A 16,560-nucleotide genomic window follows, 5' to 3' on the forward strand; every position below is an offset into this window, starting at 1 on the left:
TTCTTTGGCTATTCAAAAATAGCAGATATACAAGCTCATAGCGAGGCAACGAGTGCTTGTAGATGAGCTTTTTTTTTCTGTGAAAGTTTGCGCAAATCTTTGAATACCGTATATATGTTTTTTTAAGCGAACATTTGCAACTCAAATCTTTGCTTCTGGGGGTTCTACAAATGTCTTCTAAATCGAAACAGTTTTCTGAAACACTTATGTAAGGACCTCCAAAATTATATGTATTTGGCCGCCGACCCCCATCTGAAAAAAAATTGTTCCAAGGACATATTTTGTTCCAAGGACCCCCAGAAGCAAGTTAAAAGTAAAAAATGTTCGCTTTAAAAAATATATATATATTCAAAGATTAGCAAAAAAAAATCAAGATTAAAAAAAAATAGCAGATCTACAAGCTCATGGCGCGGCACTCGGTGCCGCACCATGAGCTTGTATATCTGATATTTTTGAATAGCCAAAGAAATGTTTAAATGACACAGATACTTTCCCGGTCTTAATGGGTTAATAGCAGATCCCCTCGATAAGGAACCCGGATCAGATACCGTCACTGAACAATAATCCGCGTGGTTGGTCACTTTGATGAGTGTCCTCCGAACGCGCTGATGACCAACCACCGCATAGCGCTGTATAATCGGCCTGGAAACCCTCCCCCCCCTGAGGGGGGCTCAGCCTCCTCTTAATCCCCCCCCCCATAAGAAAGAGGAGCCAGATGGCCGCGAACAACTGCTGGAAGAGGGGCGAGGAGGGGATGAGCGCATGCATGTAGAGATGCCAGGAGTGCCTGTCACTGTTTACCTCCTGCTTCAAGTTACTTCTGCATAAAGCCCGGCGGAACGGATGGCGTGGGGTTGTGCACGTTCAACGATGCCGTGCCCTGCCGTATGTGTGTGTGTGCGTGCATGTGTATGAATATTTGAGAAGTTTGTACCTATGCATTGTGCATGTCTGTATGTGGGCATGTTTTTGCGTGTGTGTGTGCGTGAGAGACACTCCGCTGTACCTGGCATCGAATTACACCCCCCCCTCACCCAACCCCCCCACCCCTCCCGCAGTATCTTCAGAGTCGGACCTCCGCCGCCAGTCACAGTGACATTGCGATTCCTGGAGTGTCACCGGGAGGGGAGCAACGCGGTCCCAGGGGTGTCAGGATACAAGCTGACCCCCAACCCCGTTAACCCCGCAGCGAGTCCAACAGTGGGCCCACATGCATGCACGGCAAAGGGAGGAGGGAATGCTATACAAGCCCTCAGTCGGACACAAAGTACCAGTCAGCCCGTGGGTGCGAATGACACTCAGGTCATCAAGCGTGCAGACAGACCCGAGAAGATCACTAGCCTCCCTCTAAAGAGGGTCTCTCCCAGATTAGACTGAGGACCACTCGCCCCCTTCTAAGAGGGTCTCTCCTCCAGGAAATAGTGTTCATTCATGCTGAGCCAAGGGTGGGCGGAGGGCAACGAGCTACAATATGCAGATGTGGTGGCGCGTGTGGGCGGGTGGCATTCATTAACCGAAACATTACGAGAGCTCAATTAATGCACAGCATGAGCTGATCCGTTCTAGTGCAGGATCCCAAAAGCCACTTGAGACCTGCATGTCTGCTCTGGAGTAGCTCACGCGTGCCGTGCATACATATGTATGCATAGCGTATAAAGAGAGGTCCCTCAATGCTACGGGGGTGTCCCCCCTCTTGTACCCTCTAAGGATGCCGCAAATTGATTTTTTAAAAGGCTGTTTTAGTCCACCGAGAGGCCACCGAGCTTTGAAAGCCAAAGCCTCTTTTCCCCCCCAACTCTCTCTATTAGTGGCGCGCGGCAGCTGGTTATTAGCAGAGAGGTTCTGCCACTCCAAAGGGTTAAGTGTGACTTGAGCTCACAAAGACCCCCAGACAGCAAAACGCCTTCGCACAAATCCCCCCGCTGACTGGCCCTCCGGCAGTCCATGTCAGGGTCACATTGGACCCCCGGTGGCCTTTAGTATGCAGTCAGCTTCTGTTCTATAGGAACCTATAGCATGCTGGACATGTGTTAGAGGAAAGGTCATTGTGTCACCTTTAACCCACCCTCTCTGTATCTCTGATCTCCCATTTTGCTGAATAAACAAAGGCCAAATGACTATTTGTTTAGTAAACCATTTCAAACAGTGGCGGTTGATGGCCAGTTTGCTCGTGAGGAGATGCCCGTCACGGCCGAGTGGTAAACCAACAAACGATACCCACAATGCAGTCCACAAAGGGGCGTACTCCAATCAAGGCAACATAAATGAACATCTACCTCTGCAACATCAAGTTATTTCAACTTCAAGTTTATTGTCAACACATCCCAAGTTTACAACAGGTATAAAAGAGTTGTTGCACAAAAACTTGTTATGTGCAAGCTTCCTCCGAATAGCAGTACAAAAGAGAATTGTGCGTAAAGTCTAGAGGTATATGTACAAGGCTTAAATAAACATTGGTGATCCAGGCATCAAATATCAAAAACAAATATCAAATGTGTGTGACAGCCCACGCTTTCTTCAACAGTGAAGTTAGGGTCAGACAAACTGTAATAGCCCTTAAGCCATTTCAATGTCCTCAGTGTGAACCAGTCCTGCCTGCCATGCCAATCCCACTCACAGCCTGAGTTATACTTAGCAATTGCACGACCGGTGCGATCAAATAGCAGATCTACAAGCTCTACAACGCGTCGCAGCTGCAACCCCTCGCAAGCTTGTAGATCTGCTACGTCCGGTTGCGCCACAGCGACGACGTGCAATTACTAAGTATAAATCAGCCTACAGTCTCTGTGGATTTGACAGCGGGGCATATTTTTGCCCCAGAGCAGGATAACTAAGCGAGTCCAACACAGCTCGTGCCAGCGGCCTGCCTCCTGGCTGGGCTGATGCTTCAGCGGTAAATGGACTATACATAATAATGTGTAAATTATTCAAAATGCTGGTGTATATTATATCATCACCATGGGCTGCATGGGCCAGCTCTGGTAATACGGCCGAATGGGCCCCGATGTGCCCCAGTTAGCATGGCCCCTAGAGTCATCGCAGTGGCAGTGCCATGGTGGTGGGGCTGGGGATGGTACGGACCACCCCCCTCCCCCCCCCCTCCTCCCCACCCAGCGTGTTAAGGATGTTTTTCTCACTCGTAACGCTTCACTGCCTTCACACCAAAGGCTTGGCCTCATAAAACTCTAAGCCCCATAATCCACTGTGTCAATGTTGGAGGGGACCACCAACTTTCACAAACAAATGGGGCGGGGGGGGGAGTTGGGGGGAGGGGGGTGTTCCAGGGGGCGACATGAGTGACATATTGACATTTTGATTGTGAGTGGATTTAGACTGAGTGTGATCGATGTTAGAATATTATAATAAAATCTGATAATTGAATGCCGATATTACAATCTGATGGGGTTCTTTGTCAGAGGAAAGCATGTAAGTAAATAAATAAATTAGTAAGTTAAGTAAAATTGCTGAATTATCACATTTTCTAATAGAGTCATTCACGGCATTATCTCCCCGGGATCAAAGGTGTCTTCCTGAAATGACGACACCTATCAGGTCCCCCCCCTCCTCCTCCCTCCCTCCCTCCCTCGGGTCAGTGGCGCCTTCAGATGAAATGTGGCTCCCTCTTAATGGCCAGGTCATTACATGTGGTGTCCCTTTACGGCATGTTGCGGTGGCACCGTCGGTGTCACGTCAGCGTACCGGCATGTCCCCCCCCCCCCCCCAAGTACTCAGTACTCAGTACTCAACATGCGCGGCATTTCAACCGCTGTGTTAGCTGTAAATCAGGGCACGCTGTAAAACCACCTGAATGGAAAACCCCAGTGAACCCAGGGGGGGGGGGGGGGGGGGGGTATTTCAAAGCCCCCCCCCATCCCCACCAGGACCAGATTTCAGCAACTATCCCCCCCCCCTCCCCAATTCCCAGCCTCACACACCGAAAGAAGGATAACGCGCCGCGGCGCAGCAGCAGCAGCGCTCCTGCAACCCAGAGGACAGCAGCTCATCCAGAATGAAAGGGCATGCATGAGCAGCCTGACGTAATGAACCGAAACACGAGAACGCACAACCGTCATGACATGCTGCCTCACAGTTAATAAGAATCCTGTCATCAGGCACCAACCAAACCTCCTGCCTGCCTGCGCACAACCATCTTATATCCGTGCACTTTTACGTGGAAACATTGCAGATCTACAACTTCGCGACGCCTCGCAAAACGTGACACGTCGTGAGCTATGTAGATCTGCTATTTCGTAGTACGACAAATTACACACAGGGCTAAGCATCATTCATGATATAACAGTTGCTCGATCCAGAAAAAGCTTAGCTTGCTGTGGCACACAGCATGTCTTATATGTGTAATTATCATCAAAGAAGAGCAGGTGAAAACAGAGGGAGAGCGAGAGAGCATGAGAGAGTGTGAGAGAGAGCGATGGAGAGAGAGATATGCCAGAATAGAAGACAGAATAAACGAGAAAACACTTACCCAGAAGATGAGATTGAAGAAGAACATCATATACTTCAGACAGCAGAGGCAGCCTCTAGCCATGTTGCACTTCTTGAATTCTAAAAGGAACACAAACGATAGATCCAGGTAAAACACCACGTACTTGCTGCCCTTCGGGGAGCTGTACTTATTGCCGCTCTTGTCTCCCGCGCCACTGGCGTCAGCCGGCACCGCCGCCGCCACCCCAGCCCCAGCCTGCTGCTGCGCCTGCTGCTGTGCGTTATTGCGCGGCCCCGTGGAGCCGTAGAACGCGCCGGCGGTGAAGCCGCGGCCGCCGAACGGTTTGCCGTTGGAGGTGGAGGCGCGGGCGAAGTCGGAGTCGCGGCTGTCCACGGACGGGCTGCGGTGAATGGCTGACTCGTCGCTGCTGGACTTCTCCATGCTCTATAGAGCGGCTGCGGCGGATGATGGGGCGCTTGCTGACGCACAGTCGACCATAGTCTCAAGAGGTGTCAAAACCACTTAGTTCCTTCCCGAACACGCGCGGCTGCACGCGCACGACCCCCCGGCACTAGAAGTTGACCCCCAACTCAAAAAAAAAAAGAGAAAGGTTCTAGCCCCTTAAAGTGGAGGCAGAGAAGGACTGGAACTATCCCGCTGATGGCTCACACTCGTCTGTCCCTTGAACGCGGCCGTTTCCTCGATAGTCCCGGATTAGCGGCGGAAAGAAGGGGTCCCGCGGGGAGCATCACCCTACTTAAGGGAGGAGGAGAGATAGAGAGAGAGAGAGGGGGGATGTTTGGTGGTGCTATAGGCTCAACCTGTGCCCCCGTGGTGTCACACAGCGCTCTCTGCTCTCTGCTGGCTCTGCTCTCTGTGCACAGCACTCTGCCTGGAGGGTGGGGTGGTGGTGGTGTGGTGGTGGTGTGGTGGGGTAGGGGGGGGGGGGGTATATTCCAGTGGGAGTCAGACCCCCTTGTGAATCTCTCCACCTCTCTCTCTCAGCTGCTCCACTTCCACATTCCCCTGCTGACCTCAGCACTAGATTCTCGGGGGCAGATGCGACAGCCGCTCGCTCCCCCCACTGGTCCCTTCCCTGGTATACTGTATGTAACTCTCCCCCTGCACCAGCAGGCTCTTCACACACTACCACTTCTATCTCTCCTCTCCTCCTTCCTCCTCCTCCTCCTGCTCCGCTCGTGTGCTGCCTCAGCTCTCTCTCTCTCTCTCTCTCTACCTCTCTCTCTCTCTCTCTCTCTACACACTCCAAACGTGTTCTCTGGTCCTCCCCTCTCTTCTCTTCCTCTCAGTGCGCCTTATTCCCTCTCTCTGCTGTCCTATACCATTCTAGCGCTCAGCAGCTCTGTCTCTGTGCACCGTGCTCACTCACACTCTCTCTCTCTCAGTAGCAAAAAAGCGGTTGATGCGCTATTATCGGCGGCCGCAACTAGCGGGCATTCCCTCTCCCCCCCAGCAAGAGCACTAAGCCTCCCCATGCACGCCCCCTCCTCTCTTTCTCACACACACACGCTCTCTCTCTCTCTCTCTCTCTCTTGGCCACTCCCCCATTACCGAGCAGTCGCCCAATGCGGCAGCTGCGAGCCGCTCCGGCACTCCTCCCCTCTCTCTCTCTCTCTCCCCTCTCTCCCCTCACAGTGCCTTTTAATAAGCCTCATCAGTACCTTTAGCTTCTTCTTCTTGACTATACAAGTTCAGCAGTTCTGCAGGACCAAGGCGGTCCAGGGAGAGGCCAGTGTCATGAAAATACACTTAAGACAAACTAAAAACAAACACATCACGAGACAAGCTTGGGGAATTGTGTGTGTGCGTGAAGGAGGAGCACGGGGTATAGGGGTTGTGTGTGTGTGTGTGGGGGGGGGGACCAGGAGAGGTAGAGAGAGCATATTAATAACATCTATTTAAGCGTGTGACTGAAGGCTTTCACTGTCAGCCTCAAGGGGAGCGAGGGGGGTGGTATATCAGCAACTATGATTTCATGTACACCAGGATAGCTGCTCACGCCGAGGGGGCAGCTATCCCTCCTCCACCCCGACCCCCTGGTCCATATTTACAGTCTCATAATTTTTATTCTGCACACTGCCATATTGGCACCATATTTAACTCCTGGCACCCGGGGGCGATTTGTTTTTCCATTTTGCGAAGACTGGCCTGGCTTTAACATCAGATTGATATCTCACGGCCGAACGAGTTCGGCGTCTGGTGACGAGGGTTCTCTGAGCTCGCAGCTTTGTCAAAGTCGGCTATGCGGGTCGGCTCAAGCCGCCATTCGTCTTCCGACTGCACTGCCCTCTGCCATGTAAGGAGCCCTTCTCATGGAACTGGCAGGGCTGCAGCCCGTTGGAATTATGGCACCCTTCTGAGCACGAGAAGGCGATAGCGGCGTCAACATTCTCGACCCCTATCCTATGGAAAAGCCAGGGTCAAACACGGAATGCCATAGCTGTTTCACGCACTAGGGTTTAACATCGCGACTTTATAGACCAGTTTTGCTCTCGCACTTAACGAACCTTCCGGTCTGAAATACAACAAATATAACACATTTTTTAATGAGCACAGACCAGATGATAAGTGAGAAAGAATGACCAATTACATTTTTTAGGAGCATGGCACGCCCGGCTTATTCATAAAGCTCTGATAGAAGATTTCAAATTCATGAGGGGAGTAGCTGTTCTGGCCGTGTTTGTTTGTTTACGTGTGTGAGGTGTGCGCGTTACGGTTTAATTCCAACCCAGAGCAAGCTGTAAGCTAACAATGGCCAACATAAATATCATTCTGTCCACTCACTCACAAAGCCAACCTTTGTTCAGGGCTTGTCTGGCTAAAACAGGTTTACTGTTTAAACGGTGTGCTGTTGTGCTGGGGTAATGGTCTTCTGTCAGCAAGCTGACAGAAGACATTGGTGAGTGCCAATGATAGCTAAAGCCACAGACTGGAGCGTTTCGGCTGAATTGTTCTAAAGGTGAATCCACTAACACCGCATACAGTGGATTATACACACTTTTTGTATCAAATGGTTACAGAATGGAACATGGCCCGAACAACATCACAGGTATTAAACGCATGAAAATGGCTTGTAGAAAATCACTTTTGACTGAAGTCATAATTGGCATTGACTATGGTAAGTTACTCTACACAGCAAAATGGAAGTCTGTTAACTACGAAAATGTTTGTGTCGAGAGAAAACAGGACGGGTCTAGTGCAGAGCACTTGGGAATCCGGTCAATAGGTTTTAAAGAGATAGTTCACCCCTAAAATGACTTTTTTCGATTAGTCACCACATGGAGACTTGAATTCATAGATTATTTTTTTTTGTCGTCAATGATTTGATTTAATTTCATATCCATGAATTCAAGTCTCCACGGGGTGACTAATCGATAGGAAAACAATGTTTTGGGGTGAACTATCCCTTTAAGAACCATACCATGCCTGGTAAGTTTAGTTCATTGTCAACTTACAGAAATGTTGCTTGCTTGCTTGAGATACTGATGGTACAGTAATCCGACACACTTAATATCATCAGTCCAGTGTTGCGTTTAAATGCCTTTTAAAAGTGCAGATTGATTTGAAAGGTTTTGCAAAAAAATATCCCTTGAGACAAGATTGATTAACAAATGAAATTCAAATTGTCCATGATGTATTAACCCCGCAATAATGTTTAGCCAACAATGAGTCAATTATTCAGGAACGTTTTAATGCGAAGATACATGTAAACTCAACTCAAAATCTAAAAATAAATCCATTAAAGGGACAGTGGTCTGCAGTGTGTGCACCGTATGGTCGAAGCCAATGCATGGGGAGCTTACCACACTGTATTGAAGGTGGTGAGGTCCTTTAATTGAAAACAACAACCTTTATTTGATTCCTTTACGGAATGTCTACACATGCTTCCTGTGCCAATCGACAAGATTTCATTCAGTTGAATTGTTGCCAAAAGTACAACTTCTATCAATTTCTCACTGAACACAGACAGACAAAGCGTCAGCGAAACCTTGATTGGTAACAGTATTAGCAACATGTTTGGTGTCTATTGGAAATCACTGCTATTGTGATGACAATTCTTTATTTCTCGTTAAAAAACAATAACATCTTGTTTAACCCATGAAGACTGGGAACGCATCTGTGTAATTTTTTGATTTGAGCTAAAAATAATTATTTTACACTTTGGCTCGGTGCCACGCTACGAGCTTGTAGATCTGCTATTTTAGTTTTTTTTAAATGTGTGCAAATCTTTGTATATATATATATATATATCCTTTTAAAGCGAGCATTTTAAACTCAAATCTTTGCTTCTGGGGGTCCCTGGAACAAAATATTTTGAGATGGGGGTCCGCGGCCAAATACATTTAATTTGGGGGTTCTTGACATGAAAAAGTTGGAGCACCACTGATAACGCAACATTACGTTTTCCAGAAAACTGTTAGGATTTAGAAGACATTCGTAGAATCGGCCTCGGGTCTTAATGGGTTAAAAGAAAACCACAGATCCAGCTCTCCCAACGGCATCGACGCGTTTTAATGTAGACAATTAGATTCAGCTTCCACAAATCCCCCAGAGCCCTTAATCAAATGTTTGCAGTTCAGGGGGTTGTGTGGGGGAACCCGCAATCTCTGGCAACCATCTTAAGAGTTATCCCTCCCTTGAGATATCTGCGGCGCATAATATGGGTACATTCAACCATAATGGTGCCTTAATGCCATGCGTTGCCGACAGTGGCAGTATCACATGCTTCAAACGGCTGTGAGGAGATTTACCCATCTCCATTGAGAGCTGAACGACACTAGTCTCGGATCCCCGGGCTCTTCTGATTAGACCGCATCAGACCCGTAACTCCTAATTCAATACCATGTGCGTCAGCAGAACCCACTTTGAGAGATCCAGGCGTTCATGAGAGCACGGAGGGGCCCTTAGCATGCGTGCGTTTGGTGATTTCTCGAGCTGGCTGAAGGACACATCCGAGCCTACCCTCCTCGGCCCGCTGTGTGAAGATCTATTCATCGACTGAACACCGAGGAGGGCCCACAGTGACTCATTTTGTACCGATGGGGCAACTTGCAAGATAAAGAAGAGAGAAAAAGAGAGAAATGACACAGATTTGAGAGGGGGTGTGTACGGGACGTGATGAAAATGAAGTTAAAATATATATATAATAATACAGAAACAGAGCAGAACACAGCCTTTGAACATTCTCTCTCATGTCGAGTACATTCTGGCAGCTCTTTCAACATCTGTTGCAAGGACAGAGGAGACCGGAGAGATTAGAGTTCAGAGGGAACGGAGAACCAGCCAGACCAGAGAACCAGTCCTTCTCACAATGCTTCACAAGATACTGGCCGATCTAACACAGTACAAATACTTAAATACTGGGCATGTGTCAGATCAATGGGACCATGAACAAGATGCATTATGCACGATTAGCCAGGCACTGTTTGAATCAGTCAACAGTGGACTATGCCATGACGGCTTTGGCTTAGTTATGAAATTAATTCTCGTATAACTGAGGAAAAACATGGAATTATTTTAAAAATATCTTTTTTTTAAATCTTTTCATGAGGCAGCTTACAAATTTGATTAGCAAAACTGTCAAAAGTGACAAGATTTGTGGCATGGACAGCCACGGTTCTGGCATGCAGATAGAGTACCGTAATTTTCGCACTATAAGCCGCACCTGAATATAAGCCGCAGCAGCTAAATTGAATGATTTGTACATATATAAGCCGCACTGGACTATAAGCCGCGGGTGTAAAATCCATAGATTTAGGAGGTCCCCTAGTGGCCGTTAGCTGTAAAAATCCATAGATAAGCCGCACCGTTATATAAGCCGCAGGGTCGAAAAATTGGAAAAAAGTCGCGGCTTATAGTCCGAAATTTACGGGTAGTACACTGCAGGGGTGGAGGTGCAGTCTGTTATAGTCCACTACTTTCATAATTGCACCAGTCTAACACATTTTTCGATTTTGGGCCGACTCGGCTGCCGACAAATTGTTCTTGGATATCGTCGTTCCGTCGGGTAGAGGTCCGTCCGGTCCTATATCGATGCGACGATGAGAAAACGAGCATGTTCGGTTGGTCCTGACTAGACTAGAGCCCGTCTTTAGCCCTGGGCAACTGAATATTTACAAGCGACTTTACAGGAAAACAAGACCAAAGTCGCTTATAATAAGCAGACCTGGCAACATTGGCAGGCCAAAACCGTTACTTTTCAGGAAATAGAAAATAAAATACCTGTGTTAAAATGGATCCACTGTAGTTATTATTTATTAGGCATAAGCTTGTGTTCATTTCAGTGCCACAATACGTCAAATACGTCATGAGGCCTGACGCCCCGTGTGCCACACTACGTCAAATACGTCATAAAAAAAAAAACTAAAAAAAAATTCTTTTTTTTTTGTTTTGGAAAAACATGTTCAGAACCCAAGATATGATGATTTGAAGATTTGCTGCTCCATTCACTTCTTGTTTAACTTTTTACTGAAAAAGGCTTTATCTCGGCTCCTAAGCACTTTTTTTTTTACAATTAATTTTGGTTGTGGCACTCAGAACCAAAATTCCATAAATAAGCATGGCATTGAAAGAGTTAAGACTCAACCACTTTCAACCACTGACCTAATGTTCCTATTTTTAGCATGTCAATGTACGCGAAACAAACAAAACATGACCTGTATTTGAAATGTTTGAAAATAGCAGAGTTACAAGCTTAAATGTCGCACGTGTTGTGAACTTGTAGATCGGCTATTTTTGAAAATAGCAAAAAATAGCTGTGTTTTATGAAATAAAAACAAAGAGATGAAATACAGAGATACAAGGTGTGTGCCTGACAGCAACGATACAGAATAATCAAATGAATGTACTGCACCTGTGGAAATGTTTCTGGTTCTCAGGGAAACTCCAGACTGTGTGAGCCGTATCTTAGCTAATGAGACATACTGCAGTCATTTCATTTAGAGTACAATCACTGAGGCAGATGATGCCAGAAGGTAGGGCTACATTACATCCTGTGTAATGCTAATTGTACTGCTTAGCTCCAAGCCCTTTCTAGGGTTCTTGAAATCGCTCTGAAAATGATTCCAACGATATCGCTCACCACTGTCATCTTGTACGTAGGACGCTCTGGTAGTGCAAGGGTTAACTACCTGCCCACCAACATGGAGTCGGGAGGTTTTAATCCATGGTGGTGAATCAGGTTCGGCCGAGTCTCTATACGAAACTGGGCGGGGAGGGTGGCTCACAATGCGTCGCGATGCGACACGTTGTGAGCTTGTAGATCGGCTATTTTCAAAGGATTTGTATCAATTGTATCGATTTGACAACTTGCGAAATGGGACATTCTGCATAATGAGTACTTTCTACTTTTCGTACTTTAAGTACATTTTGATACCAATACTTTTGTACTTTTACTCAAAGTACATTTTGAATTCCAGACTTTTACTTGTAACAGGGTATTTCTACATTGCAGTATTGCTACTTTTACTTAAGGACGTTTAACCCATTAAGACCTGGAACTGTGTAATTTTTAGATTTGAGCTAAAAGGCATTATTTTACACTTTGGGCTATTCAAAATAGCAGATATACAAGCTCATAGCGCGGCACCGAGTGCCGCGCTACGAGCTTGTAGATCTGCTATTTTTGAAAAATCTTGAAAATGTGTGCAAATCTTTGAATATATATATTTTTAAATCGAACATTTCTAACTCAAATCTTTGCTTCTGGGGGGTCCCTGGAACAACATATTTTGATGGGGGTCTGCGGCCAAATACATATAATTTTGGGGGTCCTTGACATGAAAAAGATTGAGCACCACTGATATAGAAACATACGTTTTTCAGAAAACTGTTAAGATTTAGGAGACATGTAGAATCGGCTTCAGGTCTCAATGGGTTAAGGATGTTTCCACCACTGTATAAAAAAATCATACTTTAAGCCACCTAAGGTAAAGACTAAAGAGAGTGCTCCAGACCATAGACCCCGCCCACTCTCTGATTGGACTGCCTGGAGCTTCACGCTTCAGTCTGATAACCAGGCTACTGCAGAGCTCATTTGGCTTGATGTACAAGCATAGCTCGGAGAGCCAAGGCCTCATTAGTATGTTTTGACAAACTTTATGAAAGTCAGAATACTTGCTTCAACCCCCCATGAAATTCAGTTAAATCGTTGATTCTTTGTCGCCTAAATTCACTTGCAGTCTCGACTTCACTTTTACATTTGGCACGAGACGGATTCTATTTTTTTTTTTGTCTAATGACGTTTACGCCTTCCTGGCTCCGAAACTTTCACCAAGCAGACAGTGGTGGAAAGTAGCTAAGTACATTTACTCAAGTACTGTACTTAAGTACAATTTTTAGGTATTTGTACTTTACTTGAGTATTTCCAATTTCCAATACTTTTACTTCTACTCCACTACATCTCAGAGGCAAATATTGTACTTTTACTCCACTACATTTAGTTGAAAACTTTAGTTACTAGTAACTTTTCAGATATAAACTATGATATAATGAAACATACATTAACCACTTTAGCCCTATTTTATACATAGGCTATTTGAAAATAGCAGATCTACAAGCTCACAACGCGTCGCATCGCGACGCGTTGTGAGCTTGTAGATCGTCTATTTTCAAATATTTAGTACTTTTACTTTTTGTACTTAAAGTACATTTTGATGCCAATACTTTTGTACTTTTACTCAAGTACATTTTTTATTCTGGACTTTTACTTGTAACAGAGTATTTTTATATTGCAGTATTGGTACTTTTACTTAACCCATTAAGACCTGAGGCCGCTTCTAAACATTTTCAAAATCCTAAAAAAAAAATCGGAAAAAAATATTTTAAAAATATTTTTCACGATTTTTCAAAAATAGCAGATATGCAAGCTCGTAGCGCGGCACTCGGTGCCGCGCTATGAGCTTGTATATCTGCTATTTTTGAATAGCCTAAAGAAATCTAAAAGTGACACAGATGCGTCCCAGGTATTAATGGGTTAAGTAAAGAATTTGAGTACTTTTACCACCACTGCAAGCAGATGGGAACTCAAAATCAAGACCGGGAATTTTTTGGCAAAAGAATCTAGAGGCAAAGAGTGGCCATTACGTTTTAATTATTGAACATTATTATTAATTGTCGTTCTATTGAACATCTCTGATATGCTGATTTCATTTGAGCTACAGCTACAGTCACAAGTCTTACACATGACTACATTCCAAAAGGAAGCATATAGTACAAACTTCACTTTCTGAATTTATTTTTTACAAGTCATAGACCTTGACCAGACCATTCACAGTAATTCTTGAGGAAATAACAGCTTTCTTGCAACTTGTAGATAACCGGCAGGTTTTAAAGTGGAAGGGAGCGAGGAAAGCACCGTTCACAAATGTCAATTCTTTAATCAGTGGTGTCTGTGCTACAGGCGGCTGTATAATGTCAATTCGAAATTTCCTCCTGTATTAAAGGTAGGGTAAGTGATATTTTTCGGCATTTGGGAAAAGGTTTTTTAATCATCGCTTTAGAGAGCTTGTTCAGTAACAGGGGTTCAGTAACAACTGAGTTCTCTATCCTGATTGGACACAATTGGTATCCTGACCTGAAAATGCATTTACTGTTTAACATAATTACCCGCCATGGACGCATAAAGTCGTTCTATTAAATAGTCCACTTGCCCGCCAATTTTAAATTCCACAAGGGGCACCCTAACACAGCTTTGGGATGATCCATCGTCACTCAGAGAAGAAGTATGTGGATGTGACGTCGTTCCAAAAAAAAACGTCACATCCATCCACCCTGACTATGGGATTTTTAGAAAAACACTCTTATCTCAGTTTCCTTTTTTTTGCATTGAAAAACCAGCCATTTTCATGGCAATACTGTGTTGACCTCACTGCAACTACAGTCTGACTGCAGTAAACCAACGTGGTGGAAAACAGCATAAACAATAACATAATATCACTTTCACAGCATAACAATTCATTTGTCACCATCCCTTCATGTTCTGAAGGCCATTAGCCTCAGAATGCTTGCAAATATACCAGAAAACAGAGTGATTATCCAAAACAAAGGGGAAAAAAGCAAATATAAACACAGTTGGCAAGTGATGCTGATGACTGAGACAGACATTTATAGTGGTGCATTGTTCAGGATCCATGAAATCCATGACAAGTAAATACAGTAAGCTTTACCGAGCCATGTAGGCCCATAGGGGCCTATCTCCTGTTTCTGTAGCGCAGGGGTCTTCAACAGGGGGTCCGGGACCCCCTAGGGGATCCTCAGAGTTACTACAGGGGGGCCGCCAAATCTTTTTGTGATATAATTTTTTTTTTACATTAACCACTTGAACCCTAGCATCCCTTTTCTGAGGAGAACATCAGCCAAAAATAGCCGATCTACAAGCTCACAACGCCTCGCGCTGCGAGGCGTTGTGAGCTTGTAGATCGGCTATTTTTGGCAAAGAGATAATAGGTGCAGAGGGAAAAAAAGTGCAGACCAAGTAAAAAACAAAAAGTTTAATCTGAAACACAATTTTATACAATATAGAGGGGGACCCTGCTTCATCTCTCTCTCAGCTAGGGGGTCCTTGTCGCAGGGACTACTAGCGTCATACACTAGCGTAGATCCATGAGCATAACAAATATGCATACATCTTTTTGTACATTATACCTCATTATACTGCGCTATACGCTCAATAATGCATGCACATCTCTAACGCATGGGTTTGATTGCGGTGTAAATTAAATGTCGACACTATCGCCTATGAATTAAACATGCAGAGAGACAACTGCTGGGTACGTTGACTCGCCTCGCGTCGCGCGGGGAGGTATTTTCTCATCAACCAATTATAAAGAAATGGATCTTTCGGAGCGCTAAATCACAGCGCTAACGTTACACGGGGGGGGGGGGGGGGGGGTGTGGGATTACAATGCTGTGCTACAAATCTTTATGGTCAATATATAAAAACCTGACTCAAAGGGAACGCTGGGGAGCCTCTCGCCATGTGACACATGAGAGCGTCTGATCCTGGGTGTGAAGGTACGATCAAGGCCGCGCGGCATAAGGACCGGATTAGAACTACAAAGGGTCTCCCCTCCCCCCCACTTCAGAGTGGATCATTGCCCTTCAGCGGCAGCCCCCCTGGATACTGCAAACACTTGGCTGAGCCTGTTGCTGTGTACTGTACAGTGCGCGGCCGCAGGTGAGAAAACAGCGACCGACGCTCCGATGGGCGAGAAGATAATTTGTCCCTGAGTGGCCCCTACATACACACGCACACGCACACGCACACACACACAGACACACACACACACACACACACACACACACACACACACACACACACACACACACACACACACACACACACACACACACACACACACACTTCCCAGAAGTCAAATGTCACACGGTCACATGCTATACGCAAACAATACTATACCTTCCAAAGTGGCCCCTGTCCGTCTGTCACCTCCTCCGCCTGTTATTTAACTAAAGGTTGTATATCCTTGACGTGGCCGTAAAAAATATGTGCGCGCTGCTGTCGCCCCTCGAAGGCAGAGTAACCTATTTATCCTAACTGTCTGCCTTTTCAATCAAACCTGAAAGTCCGACGTCAATCTGGTTTGATATTTATGATTCCGTCTGGCTCTTTAACCCATTGATACCTGGAACGCATCTGTGTCACTTTAGATGTCTTTGGCTATTCAAAAATAGCAGATATACAAGCTCATAGCGCGGCACCGAGTGCCGCGCTACGAGCTTGTAGATCTGCTATTTTTGAAAAATCGTGAATTTTTTTTTTAAATTTTTTTTTCAAAAAACTGTTAGGATTTAGATTTTTTTTAAAGAATCGCCTCAGGTCTTAATGGGTTAATGACGTGCGGATCATTACACTCGCAGCAGAGACGAGGCAGCCGGCCGGGTCCAGACAGACAGCCCTGCCGCTCGCCGCCTAAGCCATTCCCTAGCGATTTGTAATAAGGAAAAAGTCAATAAAGGCGTCTGGGCGGGGGGGGGGGGGGGGGGGGGGGTTAATTAGGAATTCATAACATTTAAGTTTCCCCAAAGAGCTCAGCCAGTTATGGATTCTGAGGGCTTCAGGAAAATGAAAGTAAAGA

General features: G+C 45.7%; 1 protein-coding gene across 1 annotated transcript in view; it reads right to left on the reverse strand.

Moving 5' to 3' along the window:
* The window catches only part of tspan9a (tetraspanin 9a), a 162,201-nt gene extending 156,441 nt beyond the window's left edge, over positions 1–5,760 (reverse strand). The window contains exon 1 of the mRNA XM_080438750.1: positions 4,484–5,760. Coding sequence (XP_080294876.1) covers positions 4,484–4,885 — 402 coding nt within the window. The 5' untranslated portion in view covers positions 4,886–5,760. The remainder of the gene's footprint in view (positions 1–4,483) is intronic.
* Positions 5,761–16,560: the final 10,800 nt, after the last annotated feature.

The sequence above is a fragment of the Gymnoscopelus braueri genome (assembly GCF_963280865.1).
Source record: "Gymnoscopelus braueri genome assembly, chromosome: 9".
Classification (NCBI taxonomy): Eukaryota; Metazoa; Chordata; class Actinopteri; order Myctophiformes; family Myctophidae; genus Gymnoscopelus; species Gymnoscopelus braueri.